The sequence below is a fragment of the Paramormyrops kingsleyae genome, unplaced genomic scaffold, assembly GCF_048594095.1.
Source record: "Paramormyrops kingsleyae isolate MSU_618 unplaced genomic scaffold, PKINGS_0.4 ups264, whole genome shotgun sequence".
In the NCBI taxonomy this organism is placed as follows: domain Eukaryota; kingdom Metazoa; phylum Chordata; class Actinopteri; order Osteoglossiformes; family Mormyridae; genus Paramormyrops; species Paramormyrops kingsleyae.
The window spans coordinates 1-26,123 of NW_027326202.1; the positions used below are offsets into that span (position 1 = coordinate 1).

A 26,123-nucleotide genomic window follows, 5' to 3' on the forward strand; every position below is an offset into this window, starting at 1 on the left:
GGACCAAACACTACCTTCTTTACAATAAAATGCTCAACTACAGTCCTCACACTGAACACTCCTTATAGGTCACAGAGAAATAGGAAAATGGCAGCTTCCTTACTGCCTGGCTGGCGTCAGTCAGATTCCACAACCGCTGCACCCTACAGTACACAGGCGCACTTTCTAAGCGTGGCTTAAGGGCACCAAATGCATGCACTCCTCTCGCACGCCTTTCACACACTTTCCTTGCACGCTTCCAAGGCGCCACACAACCGGCTGTTCAGGCTATAATCAGCACAACGTATTCAGCCGAGCTCGCTTGAGTGTGACGATCCCTGAGGCCGAGCCCTGCTGTTGTGAGCGTGCACGTGCGGATACTGCGCCCCCGGGTGAGTGTAATGGAGGACTAAGATGGGATGGGGGCCGAGTGCAACTCATACCAGTTCTGCAGCTGAGACAAAAGGGAGGGGGGGGTTAAGGGAAAGAAAAAAAAAAAAACTCCAGAGCAGGGCGAAGAGAAGCAGGACCCAGGAGAGCATGGAGCAATATAAACACAGGAATTTCAGCGAGTAGAGGGAAAACAAGGTTTTAGCAGAGTTCACGTCGAGCATGAAGACTCCCGAAAGAAACAAAAAAGAATCCACTTCACTGAAGGGGATCCCTTCCCAAATTCATTCTCAGTAAATACCCAGTTTGCATCAGCTATTTTAAAAAAGCAATCATATCACACACGACAAAAGGGACGGGAAAAATCTTTGCGACAGCAGATCCCTTAACAGATTGGACAGGCCAGGAGGGGCTGGTTGGGGGTCTCTTTTTGTAGGCTTTGGGATTTAAGAGAGGGCAGGTCTTAACCTTTGCGTAGCCTTCCTTTGGCTCCTCTGCAAGCTGTGAACAACACGCATGGCAAGGGCCCACAAAAGCATTTTGCACGCTCCCCCTCTCTCATTGAGCAGGACGGTTATGGTTCCCGGATTGCCGAGCGGCGACAGGTGCCCATAGGCGTATGCAAACTTACAGAACCTGCTGCTACGATGAGTTTGCAAACCAGCCGACCATCCACCCGACTGACGAAAAGCCAGGCTTGCGAATGCATGCATGCAAACAGACACACGTGTACACACACGCGCGCACACACACACACACACACACACACACACTCCCCAAAGAACAACTCTATAGAATTTCCCAGTTCCAGGATCGTGTGGCACTTCTAAATACAGAACAAATGCAACTCATCTCAGTCAGGACCACACTAACAACAAAAGCTGCAGAATAACAAGTTAAAATAAGCTGGTCAAAGCAACAGCACGCATCTCAGAAAGCAACAGGCGAGTTAAACACCCTCAAGCTGAACAGGAAGATCTTGAGTTCGCTTCTGCCTTTGTTCTGTGCTCGCTGGTTATGGAAAGCAGACGGAGCAACAATCAGCAATAAAACCGAGAGCTGCGGCTACTGCAAAACCACGTTCCAACGAACTGCGACTTTGTTCTGGTCAATCTGTCTCGACTCGAAAGCGAAGCACTGACTGAGTATATAAGGTCGTCATAATGAGGTTTCAATGACTGGAGTCATAACAAAAGGCATGAGCTCACCGTTAAAATTATTTACATACCTTGTGCTTTAAATACGTATACTTTAAATACAAGCTCGCCTTCTGGACTCTATCACTGGGAGACGCACTAACACCTTACACCAGCAACATCAGTAGTACTATTATGACAACGACATAAGCTTTAATGAGGGGAAGTCGCTAAATGACTACAAGCATAACCTGTTGACGACCAGAGGGAACTACCAGATGAAGAAAGCTTAAGGTGCCGTCGCAATAACGTGGATGGGGGCCCGGAGGTGGGGGGCCCGAGAGCGGCCTGAGCTCACCGTGCAGCCGCGGCCATTTAAAACGGGCCCGTTACCTTGGCAACGAAGCAGCGCTAGCGATACGGAGCAGCTAGCATAACACCAGATAGCATTATCCCTAAAACATGCTAATCACTGTATACATCCCTTTTCATAACACATACCAACATTCTATAAAAGCAGAACGTCAGGCTCCTTCACTGGCCAGCGAACCATAACAAATAAACTGGTGCTAGTATAGAGCTATTTTTAGCCGACTGCCGTATCCTGTAGTTATACATATTCGATATTTATTTACTGGCGAGCAGTATTGAAGCGCCAAGTAAATATTGTCTGAGGGATGTTACACGTAATCTAACGATAAAGTAATTAATAAATATTCGCCATCTAGCTAGCTTAATGGCCGAATAGAAATGATTAACCACCAACGAAAGAGAAAGCCTAAGTCCCGGAGCTGGTTTAATTGCTACCCACTGCCGGATAGTTAGCTAGCCAGCTGCCAAGTGCACCACGGCCAGGAGAGTATCTGCCGGGTTAATGCCTTTTTCTTACAGCCCGATCGCATAATAAACGGAATACAGAGGGGGCTCCGCAAAGCGAAGCAAACTCGGAGGCCTTTATTACAAAAGGAAAACAGTACTCATATAGGGCATGACTATAAATATGACATGGCATATCATCAACCAGCGGGTACAGGCGTTACATCCGCACACAACGGGCATTAAGATGCACATCGATACATCCTTCAACAGCAAACTAACATCCAACAGCGTTGCTAAAAAAACAAAACGCACATGTCAAGGCGTGCAGTGTTGTCTATCTAGTTGGCTAACTAGCTAACTACATAGTGTGCTAACATTACCTAGTTATCGACCGTGAATGTGTGTTACCTGCCCAATGTGTCTCCTTAGCAACCAAGATCTGCACGGCGCAATCAATGGCCTTGCGCTAAGGATAAATACTCCGCGGGACAGACCAACTGTCAGGGGTGTTGCTACTCCCTTCATCCGATTATGTGTTTTCAGATTATCCAATACATCGTTATTATGCTATTAGTCAAATACATACTTTAATACTTACCTAATAAAGCGCTAATTGACAAATTAGTATAGCATATCTCCAGGAGGAGAAAAAAAGCAATTTCGAATTTCCCCAAGAAATTTTGTGAAGGTTCCGGAGAGTGGCCGGAAGTATGAACATAAAAGGGGCAACAAATGAATTAGTCATGATCACATTAACAAGATTATATGCACGATATATGCTTCAAGAACAAATAAATAATTTTTAAGTTTTGTAATAAAAAATGCGGTCTGCAAAGAGATTGCCCAGTGGATATAACCAACAATGGAATTATGGGTAATGTAGTTAGACACTCATTGTGTCATTAGGCGCAGTCATGCCGACTATAGGTAATTTTCAGTCTGGTTATAGAGCCTTCCCAGTGCCGTGCACATTAAGAACGTAAACAATTAAACCTTTTCTTGGATTAAGGCTAGATGCATACTATAAGCGACATAATTCTTGCGTACTGCTCAACAAGCGCCAAGATACATTTGATTGAAACTATGACACAAAAAAAAAAAAGCAGTCTACCTTATCCCACCCAAAGGGGGAGCCTTAGTATTCTCCCACTACGGAACAGCGGTAAACCTCTTGCCTCCTTGCGGCCATTCTGAGCAGCGCATGACAAATAATCCTACCGCAATCCTCACCCCCAGCCCGACAAGCCTGTGCTCCAAATCAAATCGACGCACAATTTACCAAACTGAATCACTCAAAAGCTATAGATAAGAGGAATGATCCTTAGTCGCAAAAGAAATTAAGTGTACAAGACACCAGCTAGTTTTACAGCATTTTTTTTTATTATTAGTTTCACTTTACATCAGTACCTAAAGTACAAAATGACAAACTGAAAATAAAACCCCCCACCCCCCAACACACACAAAGAACATCAAAAATTGAGAAATAGGGACCAAGTGACAAGCAATGTGGGAATGTATGAAACAGTTTATCAAGCCAAAGTGTGATCTATGCAGAGTCACTGGAGACCAGGAGTATAGGGGTCACACTGAACTGAAAGGCATCAAATGACAGAACAAAGTGAGCGTCGTAAGTAGCCAGCTGAGTGGATGGAGAACTTTAAAATGGCAGTTTAAATAGTGCAGCAGTGGATGAGATTGGCTTCAAACTTGAACAAACCCTAAACAAACCATGTAGTACATCGTATGTCCATTGCGTGCAGAACCAAGATGTGCGCATATCCATGCAAAACAAACACGTTAAGAGAAACAAATCCTTTGTAGCTTGTAATAAAGGAACAGTGACTTGATGCCCTGCTCACTACAGTCTCCATGGCAGCTGGTCACCACAAGCGGGCCGCTCTGCCTGAGCGCACTGGGCACGGTCATTCTCCATGAGGAAGCGCAGCCAACCCAGCACGTTCTCTTCAGCCGAAAGCTGAGCACTGAAAGAGTAAGCCAGGCTGGGCTGTGGGGGTGAAGACCGGAACACAGTAGTGTTGGCCTGGAGAAAGCAAAGACCATAACTGAATTAGATGATCAACATGACAAAAACCTGTAACCCTGTGTAGATGGGAAGCAGAGGGATGCATTTAGAGCTTGAAAGCCAGATCCGAGGGGAACAATACCACCCCCACATTTAAATCAACATACCTGCATAGAGACCCAAGAACTGTCTGGAGAAATCTGGGCTGGAGGAGAGGACTGCAGCATGGACAGATCCTCAGTGCTTTCTGATGCTTCCCCTTCTCTTCCCTCACACAGCTCAGCACCAGTTTTCTCCAGCAGGTGTCCCCTGTGAGGACCAACCACAACTGCTCATTACCTCCTCATTGATACCAGTGCCATCACCAAGGACAGGACTCACATTTGCTCCACAGGATCCTGCTTCTCTGCTCCCACCTCTGGCAAAGCAGCAGGACAGGGTGCATCAGAGGGGGGGTCCCATTCGTGAAGTGCTCGTCTCCATAGGCGTATCTGCATGTCCCAGGAGCGGCGGCTATATGTGCGATATTTGTTAGGGGTGCGGGGGTGCAGTCCAGGGATGCGGAAACACCTGCAAGTACACAAGACCCACAGGCTTAAGTCCGATGAATCTCATGCAAGCAAAATTATGTACAGCTGCAAATTAAAAGCCATTCTGATAACTGCTCTTGGATTCCTACTGCTTCTAGACCAAGTGCTAGTCGAATAAATCGAATTTCTATACAATACAAACTTCTGAACGCCGCCCGAGAAACACCCAATATAGCAAAGGCTGCACCATACTTGATGCATCCATCCATTTTCTGTCAGCTTGCCCTATTCGGGGTCATGGGGGGGGTCTGGAGCCTATCCAAGAATACCCCAGGAAATTAAAGGACTGCATCTTACCAAGATCTCCCAATACTCATTTGATTCCAGCACACGACTTCTTACCAATTATGGAGTGTTTAAGTGTGATCTTCATACGAGAGAGTTAGCATACTTGGGGACCTGCCGCAGGTAGTTCTGGTAACCAACTGTGTTCTTTCCATAATGAATCTGCTTCTGTCGGCGCTTCAAGACAGACTCGTTGGTTTCACACCTGGACGGATCCAGAGGTCGATACCACCAGCGTGTCTCAGACTGGGATCTGAGGGAACAGACATCAACATCTTGTAGACAACGTAGAAAGTACTTATTTACACAGAAGACAGTCTTCTGACCATGGCTAGATACAAATTTTGGCAGCTCAGCCACAATCTCATCAGTACGGTAAAGAAACTAGTTAGTTTTCACTGCAGCTTAACCAACCGGGACTGATAGGGTTAATAGGAAGTGGGTTAAACCAACTAGAGGGTGCAGTTGCAGCATCACTGCCATCATTTAGACCACAACAAGAACAGTCTCAGTCATGTGTCCAACCTTCTTATACCGTCCATGTCTTCTGTCCCCACAGCAACACTGGAGGTGGACATCCGCAGTATACAGCGCTCCAGGATTGAAGACCTGATTTAAAGAGTTTAAACCAGATATCAACACTAATCCAGCAACACACTTTATCCAGGACGTACTGGGGCATGATGGTGATCTGGCTGCTGGGGCTGGGAAACAGGACAATAAGATTCCCAGGACAAAACAACCAAGTGCAAGTCAAAGTGGATGCAGGGCTGCCAACTCTTATGCATCTGGTGTGACTCACGCTTTGATTCCATCATGAAAGAAATCTTTGGCAAATCTATATTATTCCATTATAAACCTAAATTAGCTATATTTAAAGCATTGAGGCAGTTTGCAAACTCTACATACTATTCACAAGGTAATAAAACTCTTACATACATCCAAGTGTGCAGACTTGTCTTGAATTGAAAATCTCACACCGGTCAGCTGACTGAAGCTGGCAACCCTGGAACGTACTTCAGTCAACAAAGGACAGTACGAGACATATGTATGGGTCTGTGAGACTTGGGGGCTCAGGACAGTATGAGAAAGGCACAAGCTGAGACTTGGGGACTCAGGACAGTACCTGCGAGGCTTCTGCACAAAAGCATCATTCGCATCATCTGTGCTCACAGTAGAGAGAGGCGAGCTTGTCTCCAAGTTACTGCAACTGAGGAAGAGGTTATTTAAAGCAAAACACCTGCAGTCACAGGACAAGGACTGACCAGTCACAGTTTGCACATCATTTCCTGACCAACCTGACCAAGCTGTCGTACATGGAGCTACAGCCAGGGAGAAGCCAGGGTTCTGGGACACACATGTGGGGACTACTCAGGTTGAGCACGGTGTCCAAAGACATCTCTGTGAGACTAGGCCATGAGGGAATGGACCGGCCACTGGAAGAGTAAAAGAGACAGGCTTGATTCAAATGGCTACTAGTTTGTCAAAGTTTCACCAACCACAACCAAATCAGGAGGGCGCGCGTGAACTGAACCGTTTGCGCAGTAAAGGAAACAAAATTCGGCATGACATTCCACACCCGCATACTACAGCAAACGAGCTTAGAAACTGACGTAAACGGCCCTCGATTACAAACAGCACACGCTCAACGGTAATACAACCAAAGGACATCGGTGAAACCTAAATGTGGCAAACTATTGTTTGAACAAACCGAATGAACGATACTGCGGATGCCACTGGTAGGTTTTAACCGACGCAAATGAATTAGAAACAAGGCCCATGCGGAGAGGGGGGTGTCTTCAAATACACTTTAAATATACATAAATAAATAAAACACTGACCTCATCTCGAGCGGACTGGGCAGCGCACTGTCTGGGTGTGCTGTCATGCCGTCTCCAGCTGCTGTCCCACAGGAAAGACTCCATTACTTCACAGGTGCGTTTAAATCGACCCCAGGTGAGGCGGCCGCCGCTCCTCCCCCTAGACGTGGGGGTGCAGCCCTACATAACCCGATCGGTTCAAGTGGAACGCTGGGGTAGGAAAGGGTGAACTGAAATTGGCATATTAAATAATTAGAATCAAATCATCGGTCACGTTTCGACTTTGCGTCACGTTACCTATTCAGAATATATTATTATACATTTTAAAATATATTTCAGAGTCGAGTATGGTAAATCTTTGATCTGGCTGTATAGTCTTCTCTTTCTGTTATATTAATTTTATTTAAATGTTCTGTACTTCTTTTATATTAAACGCACACGTATTCTGATATACTTCTGGCGATACATTGTATAAACTTATTATACATTTGAAAATACCAGTCTCTTTGATGTACATTGTTATTGTTAATGTTATGAACAATAAAAAATAATTCAGCGCAAACATACAGGCTTAACCCCACCCGTAACACTTAATGGAAAATAACACATTGGTTTCCCGTACGCGCTTATATCAAGTTGTTTTTGTTATTTGTGCTTTATGTGTAATTGCATCATATTTGCACGTAAATGACTTGAGATTCTTCTACGTGTGTAGTAATTGCACTAATCAAATCAGGGCCCATGTGGCGCCCTAGGCATATGGTAAACTGCGTAATGAGTAATTAGATGCTATTCAACGCAATGTATGTTTTAAGAAAATTAATGTTTCCGCCCGGTTTCGAACCGGGGACCTTTCGCGTGTTAGGCGAACGTGATAACCACTACACTACGGAAACGCTGGTTCTATGAGTTGTGTATAACTGATTATTGAAATTATAATAGTTTCTGAGTTACTGAGTATTGGAATTATGACAAACTATGGAACATAATTTCTATGCTGTTTTCTCATGATTATAGGATAATTTCCTCTAAGAACAATCGTTGTTTTCCCGTGATAACGGAATCATTGCAAGGTTGAACAAACAGTCAAACGTTAATTTATTGCGGCCACAGCATGTCATAGATGGATTTATCCTGTTAGAAATGCAGGAATATATTGATCAGCGCGTCTCATATTTGTTTAATCAAGGCTTGACGCGGGCTGAAAAACCGTCATACCTTGCAGTAGAAAATATTAACATTAGTGTTAGTCAAGAAAGATAGCAAGTCTTCAGCTTTAGAGGCACTGTAGTCTAAGTGAGCCGTGAAACGTTTGATTCAGGGTTTTCGCAGGCATCCATCTGTCTTTCAATACAGTGATGAATGGAAGAACACGAAAACTACCGACTAAATGAAACCACGAAAAAAACTATGTTCGTTTTCACAAGAGCTCAAAAACATTATGCCATTATCATGAAAAAACGGCAAAAAAATATACAAAAAAAAAAAGTTTGGGGTCACTTGGAAATTTCATTGTTTTTGAAAAGAGAAAGTTTTTTTGTCCATTAAAATAACATCAGATTGGTCAGAAATACTATGTAGACATTGTTAATGTTGTAAATTACTATAATAGCTGGAAACAGCTGTTTTAATGAATATCTACATAGGTGTACAGAGGCCCATTATCAGCAACAATTATTCCTGTGTTCTTGTGGAATGTTTGCTAATACAAGTTCATCAATTTAAAATAATAATATTTAATATTTTTCCATACTGTTGTCATTTTAAACTCTGGTCCCATTGCACATATGTATTGCTTTTTTTGCCTACTCATTTTATATTGTGCTGTTTCGTACTGTAATGTCTTGTACCTCTGTTTGTCCTGTGTTCAATGCCATACCCTGAAACGTATGAGCGTACGTCATTGTGTTCTTGGAGACATATGTCACAACAATATTTGTAACTTGGAAAAGCACGCATGGGTTTTCCCATAGAAACAACATATAGGATAATGTTTTTGTTATTTTGTGTTTTATTTGTTATTACTTGAGATTCTTCTAGGTGTGCAGTAATTGTACTGGTCACATGGTAAACTGGTTAATGACTAATAGGATGCCATTCAGAGCTAACATGATTTATTTTTAAGAAAAGTAATGTTTGTAGCAGTAATTATTTAAAATTGAATTGTATATTTTAATGGTATGATTGCTGATAGTTGGTGGTTTGATAAAATGTTATTTAACATATTATTATTGTTTCTGCTTAATTTCTGACCAATATTAACAAAATTGTAAACAGTCGCGTGAGACAAAAAAGAAAAATAAGTTTAACCATCGCCTTTGAAATTAAAATAAATCAATTATTGTTTCCGCCCGGTTTCGAACCGGGGACCTCCCGCGCGGGTGCCGAGAATAGTTAGGCTTAACTCTCTTAACTTTTCCCATTCATTTTCAATGGTAGTTCTTAGCACTACGGATGTAATATATTTTTGGCCTCTGGTGGAAATCTTGGCGCTGTTTCCACTCGTGTCTCGTAGTAAACCGCCCCCCGCTTGCCGAGAGACGCGCTACCTGTACAGTACAGTCACTTTTATCACCGATGACCGCATCTCACCCCACCGGAGAGTCTTTGTGTGGTAAATTACACTCGCATTAACTTTATTTACTAAATCATAAGTTAACGCTAAGCGAGGATTAGTGATTAAAATTTAGAGAATGAAATTAATAAAGTTATTAATGGATAAGTATCTTCGTATTTCGCTGTGATGCACTTTATCGGTGTAACATTTGTCATACGCGGTCTCCTCATAAAGGTAATAAAACAACGATTTATACCATCGATAGTCAACCGGTTTTGTAATCATTACAGCAATTTAGACATTTATTTAACAATATAATGTGTGTTTTCCCCCTTTACCTGCTGTCTGTTCCTAACGTTAGTCTGCGTTTACAAACCCTCCCCCACCCGTCGTAGTCTTTCACCTGACCTAAAGTTGTTTGGGCCAGCATTATCACGTTTACTTAGGCTGGAAATGAACATCTGTATTAGTTTCTTAAGTAATTATATAAAATAATCAAATCATTAAAGTGAATCGAGTTATATTAGTAGGCTATTACTTTTATGTCTTAGTTCACTATCTGGATAAGATGCGTTTTATAGAAAGTCAGTAGGCTATATAAAATAAATCTGTCAGTGCACTGAAAGGTATAGAGTAAATAGTGATTATCTTTGTGTTAGATAGAGGAGTAACGGTGGAGTTTTTACTGTTGTACCGCTAGTCTGCGTGATCACCCCTCCCCCCACTCACTGTACCCTCTCACCTGACCTCACTGTGTATAGGGCACCATTTTGGCTGGCTATAGAGATCTCTAATAGTTTACATTTTAAAATAAATCAGATGATTAAAATAAATCTAAGCATAACATTATTAATTTTTCACCTCAGTTCACTGTTTAGATTTATTGCGTTTCTATTGCTTTTATAGAAAACAACTGAACATGTGTCAGTAAGCTATATGGAATATGGAATATGTCTGTCTTTAATGGAAACATAGATTGATTGTATATTAGCTATTTGTAAATAGATTGTATATTAGCTATTTAATTAATATTAGGTCTAAAAAGATGTTTAATAATTCACATTGTTGTGAAGTATAATTCCATTGTTATTCCCTTCTGAAGACAAGGCAAGTACAAACAAATGATCATATATATATGATATATAACAATTATAAAGTCATTTTATCTACACTTGTGCCAGTTAAATAACTGATTATTTAAATTAGGATTTAAATGATTTCATATTCATAAAAACTAATAAGCTCTTTGTGTACAGCACATCATGATGAAGACATGTCAGATCTTCCCAGGCAAGATCAAAGTGTGCTTCAGGAAAGGGCCAACTGGTTATCTGAGGCAAGATCCCTCTGATGAAGCCAAAAGGATAAAAAACAACCCTGATCTCCAGGACAGGTCGGCCCCTGTGAGGGAGGACAAGGTCAGGGAGAATGCGCGCTCCATTGTCTTCATGAGAGGAGGAGATGTGTCCGACAGACAGGAGGTCCTGGGAGAGTTTATCCTTCAGTTTGGAAAGTACAAAGGAAAGTCATTCCGGTGGCTGCTAGAGAATGATGTAGGATATACCATATTCTTGATTAAGAATGTTGAGGAGGAGGAGAGAGCGGGACAGTTTAAACCAGAAGGTCCCAAGAAGGACAGCTTGCTTTCATTTCTTGAGTACAGTAGATGCTTCCAGGAGATTGAAGACCTAATTAAGTATCTAGCTGAAAGATCAGTGGAATCACCTGTGACAACTGAAGATGACAACTTGGTTGGCTTTGGGATTCATGCTCGCAAAACTTGGAGGGATATTTGGAAGAACAGAGCGGATGGATATGCGGCATTCATCCTCCGAAATCAGTGTGTACCTGGCAGCAAAATGTACAGACTACAACAGTACCTTACACAGAAAGAGTGCCAGCTTCAGAGTGCTTCAAAGGAAGTTGCTTCCTCCGTCATTTTAACATCTGCTTCTGATCCTCCAGGTTTGTTAACAGTGTATTTATTCAAATTAACAAATGTATAATGTGGGATGACACGTGATGATTCATACATTTGCTTTTGTGCTTTGTCACAGAAATGGAGCATGATGAAGAATTGGAGAAAATGATGCTTTCCATATCCCCATCCAAACTTCAAGGACAACTGAGTAAGAAACCTGACACAAACATAAATCTGCACGCGCGCACACACACACACACACACACACACACACACACACACACACACACAAATTCGCAGATACAAGCACAGACACTTCAGCTCTCTTTCTGCATTAGTTTAAATGAGACATTTAATTTTTTCAATTTTATGTAAGTTGGTAAATTCTTCTTTGTTTTGTTTCTGCCCTGTGTACTCAGGTTCAAAAGGTGAAGGCGCACCTATTACCAAAGGTTTTACTCTGACTCCATTCTAACTTCCAGCAAGAGTATCCACACAGCACAGACAATTAATTAATTGTTTAATAGTTAGATTATTAAGATTTTGCCTGTTCTAATGATTGTATTATCATAGTAATTGCTTTTATATGTCCTTCTTTCAGGTTCAGAAGTTTTTGGATCGGTCAAAGGTCATATTGCTACTGCATGCTATCTGTTCTAAATGAATTGGTTGCTGTTTTGGTTGGCCATGTTCAGGCGTGTTCTAACATGTGTGTTCAATTTTTCTACTAACACTGACAGTGGTTTTATCTCATCATTAAGGGTAAGTACACAGTTCATGTTTTGCATGCTTTTTGTAGGTATACTTCAAGGGTCTCGTATGTAAATGATTAACAGAGTAAAATTAAAAGTCTCCAGGATGAAAGATGCAGAAACAAACACAAGATGCACAGCAAAAGTACATGTATGGATTAATAATTAGAACTAATTTGAACATCCCTTTTGATATGTGAGACCACTCATTAAAATGTTATGTGGGTTTGCATGCATTACCTTTTTTTTTTTTTCATTGTTTACATGTTTTATAAAGGACAGTTTTTCAGGGCATTAGAATGACGTTACATTTTTCTGTGATAGGGAGGTGTAAACCTATGGCAGCAATCTCAGTATCATTCAGGCATGATGAATATAGCAGCCCTGCATCTCTACAACCAGGTTGGTCTAATCATGAGTATTCACATCAAGATAACTCTATTGTTAGGATATGACCGTTTCTGAATAATTTTAAATATTTTTCACCAGTTTCTTCCGCTCCAGTGAGGATCCCTTTGCCAGTACCTCCTGAGTTGCTAGCATTGGATTTATCTTCAGGCAAGTCCACATGTTTGTAATATATATGTTTATTGATACTTATTTAAATGCAGAAGACAGTGTGAAATAGTCAAACATATCAGACAAGACAAACAAACAAAGCAAAACAGAAACATTCACATGTATATTCACAGATGCAACTGTCTCAAGAATTACAAAGTAAAGGGAAATAAGCAAAGCTAGATATGTTGGTGACTCAATTTAAACCCTAATAATAAAATAAATATTAAAACCAATAAAGGATGTAAAGTGGTTCCCATGTATGAAATGTGCCCTCCTTGCAATGTATAAAGCATGTGAAAGTGTCCCGGGAAACATACTGGAATGTGACCTTGTGCTTTGAAGTGTTTTGGACGGAACTTTATCCAATGTCCCCACTTTGACCAGTCCATTAGTGTTCTGCCAGTGACTTAGTGCTGCATTATTATATACTTGGTCAAATTTAAAAATTATTAAAATTGTTTAATTTTATCTGCTATTTGAATATGTATAATTCTCAACTGTGAACATTATCACCCATGTCATTGTGCAGCCGTCATCCCAGAGACTTCTTTGCAGTCTTCCTCAGGGCTTAATGCAGCCTCTGCTCCCCTCACTGTACCCCCCGAATCCTCTGCTCCTCCAACCGCAACCCCTGCAGCGACTGCTCCTCCCACAACGCTCCCTGTGGCATCTTCTGGGTACACCTCAGCTCAGGAAAAGCCTTCTGCTCCACCACTCCCTAGCACTGAGCAGGACGTGAGCCGATGGAAGTGCTCTCAGCAGCAAAGAACCTGGATGAAAACAGAAATGGAAATGTTGGGACTATGGCCAGGCTCACGACCAGTGAGACATGCAATGAACATGATCTCCTTGTGGCGGTACCCACCACAGCCTGAGCTTATTGATTCTGTCTATGAGCTCCCATCACCAAAATACTTTCAGCTTCATCCATTTTTCATTTGGAAACCAGACCACCCCATTATGGACAGAGTCCGGAACAATTACTCTCTTCCATGTCTGTACGGCTGTCCCAATCCCCATGTCGTCTCATCTGGAATTGGACGACCACGTGTCATTATTGGTACAAGTGGCCAGTACTACATACTAGCTTCTAGGCTCAATTGTAAAGTCTGCAAAAAGTACTGGTTTGCGGACAAACCTCAGTGGATGGACTTGCTGCCTGCACGGTTCCACAACATTTTGCCAGCTTTTCTGACATACAAAAAGGCCATATGCAAGACTGTGATGGATGAATTGCGGCGCACAGGAAAGTCTCCCAATGACATGGCCAACCAGTTAAATGAAGGTCTAAACCTCCGGTACGAGCGTGCACACCTGTCTTACCTGACCACTGTTAAGAATGTGCTGGATGGAGACAGTGGACTTTATGGTCAGCGTACAATCACAGGGGCACTGAGAGCAACAAATACTCCTGCTCGATTTGGTAGATATGCTGACCTGGACGGCTGGTGTGGAGTAACAGTCTCAGCCCACTACCTAGTTGATTGTCTCATTCAGGAGTACCACCGGCAGGAGAGCACACTCAATCTGCTCCTTCAAGGCACTTTTGGACAGGCCTTAAGGGCTGACCATACCCGTAAGGTGGCCCGGAAGGTGGTGCTCGTATCAGGCACCATGTCATCCTACACCATTATGAATGAGAACTGGATGATCTTGTCCTGGGTGATGCTGCAGTCTGAATGTGACAAATCTCTGGAGCCAATGTATGGGGGGCTGTCCCGGCGTTACGTTTCTGCAGGAATACCAAAAGCCAAGTATCAGTGGGTTGACAGGTATAAACCAACCTTCACATTTCCCTTTTATCTCTTTTATTTTACTTTTTGTATAGAAAGTTAAACAAAATCTACCAGTATGAATATGTATATATGTCTGACATTTTAAATATACTTTTTTGTGTACAGGGATTGCTGTTCTGCCTTCAGGATCCCAAACTCAGGGCCCCAGGAACACTATGTTTGGGACTCTTGGAAGACCACAGAGGCTATAGTGGCTGAAGCAACCTCTGGGAATCACACCAACATGTGTGCCTCTCGCAGCGAATACAACAGCAACATCAGAATCAAGCTGGACTTGTTCCACTGTATGCGCCGTTTTACAAGAGAGTGTGTGTCAGAGCACCATCCACTACACAGCTCTTTCTGCAAGTTTCTGTCTGCGGCTTTTAGTGTTGTGGACCAGACAGACCTACAGAAACTGAAGCAGGCCTACACCTTCTGTGGCATAGAACCTGCAAATCCAACAAAGCAGCACATAAGGGAACACTGCCGCACCAGGATCCCATCTCCCAAAGAGCTACTGGAGAGAGTGGAGAGCGTTCTCCAGAGATTCTTTTTAGAATGTGACCCAGATGGTGTGCTGCTTTTTAAACCATCAATGTTAAAGGTCTGGAGGATTCAGCGAGTCCACATCCTCAGAGACTGCCTGAGTGACCCAGAGGTTGCAGAGGGAATTATATACAGATATGGTGGAACACTACAACTAAACCATGTCAAGGGTGAGGGGGCAACTGTACCAGTGTGGATCCCTGTGAGAGGGACTTCTCAGCAGGAGGGGTTCCATTTCCATCAGGCAAAATGGGTCACAGGGACACAGGTCTCCACAGAACTTTTCCAGGCACAAGGCATGATTGGGGTTGCTCGCTGGAATTTTCAGCGCCTTGTGGATCTGAAACAGCCTGGTGTGAAGCTCCCTGCAGTTTTTGATCCGGTCTTAATCATGGAGCTAAACAAAGTGTCAGAGCAAGTGACAGGCCAGGCCAAGTATCCTACTCTACTTGTCATGCACACAGACACAGGAGAAAGGTTCGGACTGCAATACGTGGAGCCTGGCTGCCGACCTGTGTCCCTGGACTGGCATAAGCACAAGTCCCAGAAGGTTGCTGCTGCAGGGGAGAGTGGGCACCCCTCTTCAGAGCCGACGACACTTGGTGAGAAAGTCACCGATTACACACCTGAGGAGGCAATGGAGGTACACTTTGCTCAGGTCAGCTTGACAGTTGTACTTACAAATATCATCACTTATCAAACAAAAAATGCAACTATGTGATTGTGGATTGTAACACAAATGAATAACCCTGTTTTCCAGGATGACACCTTTGATGTGGCTACTAGTGGCTCACAAATAATGATCCAGCCTACCAAAGTAAAAGGTAAGCATCCCTTATTTAGTCCTTATTTATATGAACACTACAAATATTTTACAGGGTGTAAAGTAAAGGTTATTTGCCGTTTTCTCTTGCTTAGATGTGGTAGTGACGCCACCACTGCCCATTGCTGCCTCTCCAAGAGCTGCACGCACAGGTCCTATCAAGGCAGGTGGCCTTCTCTTTGTCCTTGACCATTCTCGGTGGACACAGCCTATGAAGGATGTCATTGATGGCTTTTTGGCAAAACACCATGGACAGAAAGACATCCTCAACAAAGTGGACACAGAGTATGCTGCCATCGTACACAGTTGCTCTAAAGATCCCAACAGCCTGCTGCACCCCACCACGAAACAACACATCTCTCGGTACGTAAAACATCTGGCAAAGGTGACGAACACAAGTTCATCTTTAAACACTAGCCCCGAGAAACTTCTGGAGACCCAGCAACTGTGGCATCACCTGACAGAAAGCCGAGAAACTGTTTCAGTGGCACTCCTCCCACCTGCCCCAGTCAATCCACCTTGCAGTAAGCCCCAAGAACCACCCTTATCCAAGACAGACATTGAAAAAATGGTCAAGGAGATCGTGGAGAAGCAACAGCAACAACAGCAACCTTTAAAAAAGAGGACAAGGAACTGTCTTGCTTGTGGCCAACCAAAGTCACGGTATCTTGGAGATGGTTCCTCCATTCACTTCTTTTACCAGTCTGGGCAGGTTAAGTACTTTTACTGCTCTACTAAGGTGTACCAGACATATGCAGCAGAAGGCCTAAATAATCCTCGAATGCCATTTGCTGACTTTGCTGAAACACAGTTTTTTAATCGAGAGCTGGAGGCCGCAAAGCAGCGTTCGGCAGATACGAAGCGCATCTTGGAGGAGAGGGGAAAGAGAAAGCGCAAGGAGCAGCATCCCACTGGTCGCCTCTGCAGGTTCTGTCATAAGCCACTCAAACAAGGGCCAGAGAGTCCTCATTTTCATACTGGATTCCCTGGAGTGGCTGGTAAATATGTTTATTGTCCTGCCAGAGTGTTTTCCTTCTATAAGGCTGAAGGAATGACTCGTGAGATGACGTGGAGAGAGTTCTCTCAGTCTCCCTTTTATGAGGCTGAAAAGAATAGATGGACAGTGGAAAAAGGAAAGTGACTGCTTTTTTTTGTAACTGTCTCATACATAATTTATTTTATTTTAAGTAAAAATATAATTCTTTGTCCTGTTTGTTATGTAAGGAATAATTGACGACGGGCCGTTGAATTATTAGAAAAATAATGCACACCCGCTTCGCGTCGTGGCCGCATCACCACCTCGGGTGTGCATTATTTTTCTAATAATTCAACGGCCCGTCGTCAATTATTCCTTACTTATAAGGGAAGAGATTAATCCATTGTTGTTTTTGTATATATATATTCAGAATTTAATATTTATATGTTCATATTTTTTTATTTAAGAAAACTAGTTATTTATTTATTTGAGTATGTTGTAAGTGTTATATGTGTATTATATATATATGTGTATTTTATATATATATATATATATATATATATATCACATATATATATATATATACATACATATAAACGAAGAATTTGTTTATAGTTTTGGATTTTTGGAATATTTAGTTATTATTAAAGTATTATTTAACTGAAAATGTCTCTCAAAGCCTTGACTGTTACTTTGCACAAACACTAAGTTGTATGACCAATTGCCCCAGTTCTTTTATAAATAAAACAAGTATTTGTTAGAAAACAAGTTTCAAAGGCTATTAGAAATAAAATATTACATGATAACTGTTTCAGAAATCGAGACTCATCAGACCAGGCAACATTTTTCCAGTCTTCAACTGTCCAATTTTGGTGAGCTCGTGCAAATTGTAGCCTCTTTTTCCTATTTGTAGTGGAGATGAGTGGTACCCGGTGGGGTCTTCTGCTGTTGTAGCCCATCCGCCTCAAGGTTGTGCGTGTTGTGGCTTCACAAATGCTTTGCTGCATACCTCGGTTGTAACTAGTGGTTATTTCAGTCAAAGTTGCTCTTCTATCAGCTTGAATCAGTCGGCCCATTCTCCTCTGACCTCTAGCATCAACAAGGCATTTTCACCCACAGGACTGCCGCATACTGGATGTTTTTCCCTTTGCACACCATTCTTTGTAAACCCTAGAAATGGTTGTGCGTGAAAATCCCAGTAACTGAGCAGATTGTGAAATACTCAGACCGGCCCGTCTGGCACCAACAACCATGCCACGCTCAAAATTGCTTAAATCACCTTTCTTTCCCATTCTGACATTCAGTTTGGAGTTCAGGAGATTGTCTTGACCAGGACCACACCCCTAAATGCATTGAAGCAACTGCCATGTGATTGGTTGATTAGATAATTGCATTAATGAGAAATTGAACAGGTGTTCCTAATAATCCTTTAGGTGAGTGTATATAGCATCATTTATGGATAACTTCAAATATTTTCTTCACATGTTTGGACCCATAAATGTTCATACCGGTATATGTTGCAGGCATATATTATATTCTCAGATAAGTCAAATATATGTATAGATATATGTCATACTATTTCAAATATAAGTAGCCTACATATATGGCCATATATTACATTTTTGTATGGGGTATTAGGCGAACCACGGAAACGTTTACGGTACCAGTACAACTTTTGTTATGAATTATAGTAACTTTACCATTACAGTAATATTATCTTCTTCATCGACCTTTGATTAAATGAATTACTTGAAGTTCCAATCATAAAGCGAGTATGTTGCATATAAAGCCATAGAAATCAGCTTGCCTGCAACAAAAACAAATTAAACAAGCAAAACTTATTTCCAAATGGTTGTGAAATGTCGTTGAAAGAACTTAGTCATAAAGGAGTACACGTTAAATCCAAATATGAATCATCCATCCATGCATTTTCAGTCCTTCAAGACAAGATAAAAACTCGGTTTGCGCAGGCGCATTCCGGTACTGGACACGTGATGCATGGCCCCAGTTTCACGGGAGCGTTCTTAAGTATTAGTGGGATTTCTTAATCTGAAGAAGAAATCATACAATCACGTCTATGGAGCGGTTCGATAAAAATACCTGTCTTGCAATGAGGAAAAGGCTCATCGGGTAAGTTGTTAACTGAGTTCCATGTCTGTGGATATGCATTTATCAGATAGTGAACCAAAAGTTAAGATCTCGAAAAGGATTCACTAGTAGTAGGACCTGCACCTTAAAACAGACAGTGGACATACACAGTCTCGCATAATATACGTCTTCTCTCTTACAGGAAGTCCTGTCGACTGTTTTTCTCAGATGATCCAGTGAAAATAGTAAGAGCTCGTGGTCAGTATTTATACGACGAAAATGGGAAACGGTACCTGGACTGTATCAGCAATGTCCAGCACGGTAGGGAAACGCACGTTATGGGAACGTTACGTCACCCTCTAGCGGTCCTCTTAATATGTGCCATTGGGCGCAACTAGTCTAGGAAAATACGAATTAAGTGTGACTACCTGTCAGTTAACACTTGGCTGTTTTATCGCCTTTAAAGTCCTGTCAAGTCTGCGCATGTATTTGATTCGTTACGTTAACGTTAATTAAGCATTAAGGGAGTAAGTGCCACATGATTCGTGAATGTTCTTAGGTCTAATATAGAGATATTTGTTATATTACTTAAACTGCCGGAATTCTGACTTTTTTGTAAATGGATCTAATCGTCCGTCATATACAAGTCAATTTAGAGATTAAGAATAGTTGTTTAGAAACAGCATCGATGCCATAACCATCTGATATTTAAGAATTCAGATACTATCAGACTTTTAAAGCTTTATTGAATCGGGCGACACAGTTGGACACTGCAACCCAGCTGTCACCAAGGCGGCCTCGGCGCAGATGGAGCTCCTGAATGCCAACACGCGCTTCCTGCATGACAACATCATTTACTACGCTGAGCGGCTGGCTGCCACGCTGCCTGAAAAGCTTGCTGTGTTCTACTTCGTCAATTCCGGGTAAGTCCTGTCTGCAGTAATGCTGGGAGTCGCTGTTGGGGCTTATGGTTATTACATTTGGGCATTTTTGCTACTTCACAGGTCAGAGGCTAATGACCTGGCCCTGCGACTCGCTCGACAGTACACAAAACACAACGATGTCATAGTGCTGGAACAGTAAGTCTTTTTCCCTCTCAAACCATTCATTCAGTAAGATTTTTCTTGCTAACTGCAGAGAAAAATGTCTTCTTATATTGAAATTATTCATATTTCCCTCTAAGTGCATACCACGGCCACTTGACATCTTTGATTGACATTAGCCCCTATAAGTTCCGGAAACTGGAGGGGCAGAAGGACTGGGTTCATGTGGTGTGTATAAAGGGAGTTTACATTCGGGACGTTGTACACTGTATCTCCAGAGTTAAAAGGATTACACCAGCTCACACTTCTTGAACACCCAGGCGCCGCTCCCCGACACATACAGGGGGAAGTACAGGGAGGACCACCCAGACCCAGGTCAAGCCTATGCAGACGCTGTGAAGGATCTCATTGGAGAAGTCCACAAGAAAGGTCGCAAGGTCTGGACCTACTCCCCAGGGACCAATATACGCATCCAGCCTTTAGTAATTCCGTACTCTATGGCTGTAGTGTAAAAGCACATTTATATCTATACACACACTAGTCTCCCTTGTATCGGCATGTGATACGTTCCAAGACCTACTGTGGATAGACTAAAGTTTCACTAAACTGTGGATAAGTGAACCATCTCACATACACATGATTTTTGTGTACTTATGTATGGTAAATGATAAATCACATACAGTAAACAATGAAAACGCATATTGTTACATTTTACAATATTTATTGTTTGGACCATGGTTAACTGAAACCACTGATACTGTATATATAAAAATTTGATTAAAACATCTGATTTTGGGGGAATACATCTTTACTTTTTAAAAGTGCTCCATCCATCCTTATTATTGTACTTAACCTGTACATCAGTACTCACCATTTCTTCCTGCAGGTTGCTGCTTTTTTCGCCGAGTCTCTGCCCAGCGTTGCAGGACAGATCATTTTACCCTCAGGTTACTCCAAGAAGGTAGCAGAGTATGTATGTTCTCCTCTATGAGTGTGTATTGGTTATGACAGTCTCCCCATCTGGTCCTTGGGGACCCACAGACAGTCCACAATTTTGCTCCCTCTTGGAACAAAAGGCTGCCTGACAGCGAGCACAGAGGGAGCAAAAACATGGACCGGCTTTGTATACCCGAGGACTAGATTAGTAAACACTAGGTCAGGGATGGCCAATCTTACCCGCAAAGGGCCGGTGTGTATGCGGGTTTTCGCTGCAACTCCCTAATTAGATTACTAATTAGAGGACTGATTGGCTGAAGAGTCCTCACACCTGGGTTTGGACAGCTGACCTACAGGTTATCCCAAAAACCTGCATACACACCGGCCCTTTGCGGATAAGATTGGCCACTCCTGCACTAGGTTGTGGTGTTTACTATTGCCTAAGGACCATACTCAGTTACACGACAACGTTTTACTCCATGCCTGTTATGTCCTGCTTTTAACACTTCAGAATAAATAGTGTATAGTGACTCTATACAAGTAAAACAAAAGTTCTGAATACTTAAAATAATCTTCATATGAACTTGTAGCCAGTGACACACTGTTTACGGGTCCATCCCTTGGCTGCAGCCATGTACATGCTGCAGGTGGGGTATTTGTGGCAGACGAGGTGCAGGTGGGCTTCGGCCGGGTGGGAAGCCACTTCTGGGCCTTCCAGCTACAGGGGGACGATTTCTGCCCCGACATTGTGACTATGGGCAAACCCATGGGCAACGGGCACCCATTATCCTGCGTGGTGACGACACAGGAGATCGCAGATGCCTTTGCAGCCACTGGCGTAGAGTATTTCAACACGGTAAAAAGCAAGATCTTGCACCCGCTCACTCTAGTCCTGACTGCGGTCATCTGCTTTCACCACGCTTACGGAGCTTCTCAGCAGTTCTCATCAACCATTCCTTTTTTTGGCAGTTTGGTGGAAATCCCGTGTCCTGTGCAGTTGGGTTGGCAGTCCTGGATGTGATTGAGGAAGAAGACTTGAGGAGGAATGCAGCCTCAGTTGGAGAACAACTGCTAAACCTCCTGAAACAGCTACAGACCAAGCATTCGATCATTGGAGATGTACGGTGAGGACTTTGTGTGATCTGGGGAAGATTCCCGTATGCCACCTCCCCTTACAAAAGAGATTGAGGAAAAAGCCAAAATGGTCTGGTTGCAGACCTCACCCATGAATGAACTTCAGTCAATGAATTTCATTCGAGGGTTAGGAAAAGATGTACACAGAAGATTAGGAGACATATTGTTTTGGCGTCTTTGTTTCAGCATTTAAGGGGCAGTTCACCCCAAAATTGAAAAAAAGAAGAAAACGTATGCTGTAGAGGGGCTAAGTGCTATCTATCCATCTAGATTGTTCTACTAGGGCAGGGTTATTCAAATCACGGTCCTCCAGGTCCGAGCCCTGCTGATTTTCCAGCCTTCCTTTACCTGTGACCCAGGTGTGAAGCCACTGTGGCCAATTAGAGTCAGTAATCATTAAAACTAACTACCTGGGAGAACTGAAAACAAGGCCTGGATTTGGAATCGAGGTCCAGATTTGAAGAGCTCGGCCCTAGGGGTTGCCTAGTCTTGGAGATATCGGCTGTAGAAATGTTGGGCTTCTCTCAAATATGTGACAGAATGCTTTCTGTGGTGATTAAAGTGCTAAACAAAAAAAAAAAAACATAAAATGGAAAAACTCCAAAGCAATGTCTTACCCGAAATCACGATCCAGTTATTGAAAATAATCAGTATTGAAAGTAATGAGCAGTTTAACGCAGAACTTTCGTACATTATACACAATCGTATGACTGTAGAAGATTGGAGCAGAAGCACCCTGGCAATATTCGCTGCACAGTGATACCATTGGTGTGTGGAGTTTGGTACAAGAAAATAGTTTCTGCATTAAACTGCTCACTACGAAGTCTGTGGATTATCTTCAGTACCTCGGTTATGATTCACTGATAACCGTAAATTGTGGTCACTATCATCATGATGCTACATTTTGATAGATTCCCCTCATCTCTACCACCACAAACAGGTTTCCTTTTTGTCAGAAGCTTGTCCACTGCTCAGGTGTGGTGTTGAAACAAGTGAGTTTATGTTTAAGGCTTGTGTCAAGTGCGCGTTTATGAGTTTTATGTTAAACTAAACAAAACAGAGAAGGAAATCTGCATAATTGGAGACGCAAATTAAATCCCTTTACAAGTCATTTATGTCCAACGATGCTGGTTTTCCCATTTAAGCTTGACACATCAGTTTTCTGTGCATTTACCAATGCAATTCTTTATCAAAAGCCCTTAACTGGCAAATGTTTCTACACATTGAATATTTTAAAATTACATGGATAAAAGGTGACTAATGAAGCCCTTCGCTGGTGAAGCCATTTTACAACTTGGTAGACATTGAGTAGTAATATATATTGTTAGCAGGGTGACTGGTGACAATGCTTTTATAAGTTAGTGGTATTTATATCCTTAGCGAAAACCTTTACATCAAAACACAGTCCATAATTCCATGCATGAGATATGCGTCATCTCCTTACCCTCAGGTGGGATTTACAGATTTATGGCAGAGGTGGCTAACTCATAGGTGAGAGCTACAGGCAGACCCTTCTCAAAAAGAAAGGGGCAGTGTGTGGGTTGGGGGGACCTGTGCCCATGGCTGGAAGGTCATAGATTCAAACAAAAATAAGCACTGGATCCTCCAGCAAAGTCTTTGATCCAAACTGCCCCTAGAGTGCAGCCTGACCCCAACCTCCAATCCTAACATCACTTTGGAAAAATGTCTGCTCTCTGAAAATGGCTGTCCCTTATATACACGTCACTCCTAAAGAGAATGAATGAATATTAAACACAGACCTCAATTTCACATTTCACTTGCAATTCATGACAAACACTAATTGTGACTTTGTAATGTAATTTATTGGCTCAAAAACGCAGAGTTCGGTGAACAGGTCTTTCTGCAAATACTGAACAGTCACATCGCTACTGTCTAGTACTGAGCTTGAGGAACATAGCTTAGAAGTTGCTCTGCAGTAAGATATAGAGAGAAAAAGAACTTGTGCGAACAGCAGGTGCATTTTTAATTGAAGGGATGTTTGCTCCGAGAACTTGCATGAACATCTACAGCACACAAACGGTTATGTTCTGGAACCTCGGCACTCCCATGCAAACGCTCAAGGCACAGCATTCTCCAAACGGTTAGCTTTAACCAAGATTAGTTCCATCATTTATCAAACCATAGTTTCAGGTTCACACCGGACCGTTTCTCTGGGATCTACTATTCCACAAACATAATAATACAAAGGTTCTTACCTGTCCACCCGAGAATAAGGAGGGTACCTCTCTCCATTCTAGAGGGGTGGGGCTGTTTGTTGGCCTCGAGCTGGTGAAGGAACGGGCACAGCGGACCCCAGCCACAGAGGAGGCATCAGAGCTAGTGAGGAGGTGAGCAAAAGGCTGCAAAGCACATTCTCACAGGATAAGCAGAGCTCCCTCCCCTCTCTACCCTGAGGGAGCATCACACAGGTACATTAAGGTGGGGGTCTCTAGGTGCACACCCAGAGCAACAGAAGGGGGCACACCAAGTCCTCAGCCCTTTGAGTCACCAGTTAACAGCATCATATTATATATAAATTTAAAAAAAAAAAAAAAAAGACACCAGGCAAATGACTTACTGTCCTCAAGAAACCAAAACATATCACTGACATTAAACAAACCTCGTTAAAGGTCATCACTCACACAGTGGAACTTCTGGGGAAATTGGAACTCCTTTAAAATTTTGGGAATAATTTTCAGTATTGCACCAATGTCACGAAAAGGAGCAAAATTTAGGATTGGGAGACACCAACACTAGGTTGAAGGTCTATAAGGAGCCCTTCCATCCCAGGTTGAAAGAAGAATTGGTCTGCATGAGCACCGACGGACCAGGGGAGAACGTGCTTAAGTTCAAACCACCGCTGTGCTTTAGCATGGAAGATGCACAGCTGGTCGTGGGGAAAATTGATCATTTCCTGTCAGGTAAGTATTACAGCGTAGGTCATTCAAGAGCAAGATCACTAGAGAATGTCAACTGAAAGTGTGACTTTTCCCTCTCTTTTAAAAGATATGGCAGCTAAGGAGCAGAATGAAAAAGGTTTGTGGAATATTCATAGGACAAATGCTCGCTCTGATTTGTATGCTATCGTCTTGCATAAAATGAGATTTATTCCTCCTCAGGTTCTGCTTCACAAGGAATAGCATGAACGCACATGGAAAGAAGTCAGCAGAGAGCCTACAGTTCTGCATGTGGCATGTCGAAGTCTGAGGACCCTGTGAGTGATGGGTTACTGTGAGTGATGGCTTACTGTGAGTGATGGGTCACTGTGGGCAAACCCTTTATGATCACAGGGGAAATTAAGCAAAACATTGTCATTTTGAAACACTGCTCCCCGAAGCCTCCGGCGTGTTTTGTGGTGCTATTTAATCCTAAAGAAAATGTACAGGCTTACAGTATCTATACAACATTAAATAAAGGCAATATGAAATCCTGAAATTCGTTTGCAGCACTTGCACCCAAGCTTCCATTCAGATCAGTTTCCGAATCCACACACATCCACAAAAAATCGGAGATGCTGCAGCATTAAAAGCGACAATCCCTGGAGCAACTGCAAACGCATCCTATCAAAAACAGAGCAAATTTGATCCAATATTCACACCCCAGCTGCCACCACTTTGCCATGTTTTCTGCACAGAAGTCTGATCACCATCCAGCTGCACCTAAAAGTTCAGCCCCGAAGCCATAAATTGCACTTACCATCCAGTCACAAGGGTAATTTTAACAGCGTTTTCCGTGAGTCTGTACGAACTCGCAAACCCCTCCGATGACGTCGCTAAAGCCGCGATATATATATGGTCATGATGCCCAAAAAGGTCTTTAGATACACAGAAGCCCAAAATATTCACACAAACCTCTCAGTTCAGGTAGGTTGTCCTCCGTCATGAGAACGACACACTACCACAGTATGCGATCACAAAAAACATTACCATTTTACATTTAGCATTAACCACAACGCAATAGGCAAAT

The 26,123-nt window shown here is 42.5% G+C and overlaps 1 protein-coding gene, 2 long non-coding RNA genes and 1 other non-coding gene across 6 annotated transcripts; 1 reads left to right on the plus strand and 3 right to left on the minus strand.

The window, feature by feature from the left end:
• Positions 1-4,306: 4,306 nt before the first annotated feature.
• Positions 4,307-4,762, minus strand: LOC140587474 (uncharacterized). The gene is made up of 3 exons (XR_011989151.1): positions 4,729-4,762; positions 4,515-4,656; positions 4,307-4,365 (listed from the first exon to the last, which is right to left on the minus strand). It is a non-coding gene; the product is annotated as an uncharacterized lncRNA (long non-coding RNA).
• A 3,103-nt stretch (positions 4,763-7,865) lies between these two features.
• On the minus strand, positions 7,866-7,938 carry trnav-aac (transfer RNA valine (anticodon AAC)). Its single transcript has one exon. It is a non-coding gene; the product is annotated as a tRNA-Val (tRNA).
• A 5,106-nt stretch (positions 7,939-13,044) lies between these two features.
• LOC140587477 (uncharacterized) lies at positions 13,045-17,127 on the minus strand. 2 transcript variants are annotated; one of them, XR_011989153.1, is made up of 4 exons: positions 15,346-17,127; positions 14,271-14,565; positions 13,699-13,863; positions 13,045-13,603 (listed from the first exon to the last, which is right to left on the minus strand). It is a non-coding gene; the product is annotated as an uncharacterized lncRNA (long non-coding RNA). The 2 variants fall into 2 exon arrangements; XR_011989152.1 differs by having other exon boundaries at positions 14,157-14,565.
• Positions 17,128-18,946: 1,819 nt separating this feature from the next.
• Positions 18,947-25,592, plus strand: LOC111855170 (5-phosphohydroxy-L-lysine phospho-lyase). Of its 2 annotated transcripts, XM_023833927.2 has the most exons (13): positions 18,947-19,086; positions 19,247-19,365; positions 19,808-19,967; positions 20,049-20,123; positions 20,228-20,315; positions 20,408-20,524; positions 20,974-21,056; positions 21,654-21,879; positions 21,993-22,147; positions 24,416-24,505; positions 24,948-25,078; positions 25,164-25,193; positions 25,277-25,592. In XM_023833927.2, the coding sequence occupies exons 1-13, from the start codon at positions 19,034-19,036 to the stop codon at positions 25,300-25,302; spliced, it is 1,353 nt and encodes a 450-aa protein (XP_023689695.2). In that variant the 5' UTR covers positions 18,947-19,033; the 3' UTR covers positions 25,303-25,592. The 2 variants fall into 2 exon arrangements, with proteins under 2 accessions (XP_023689695.2, XP_023689696.1); XM_023833928.2 differs by lacking the exon at positions 24,948-25,078.
• The last annotated feature ends 531 nt before the right edge of the window (positions 25,593-26,123 follow it).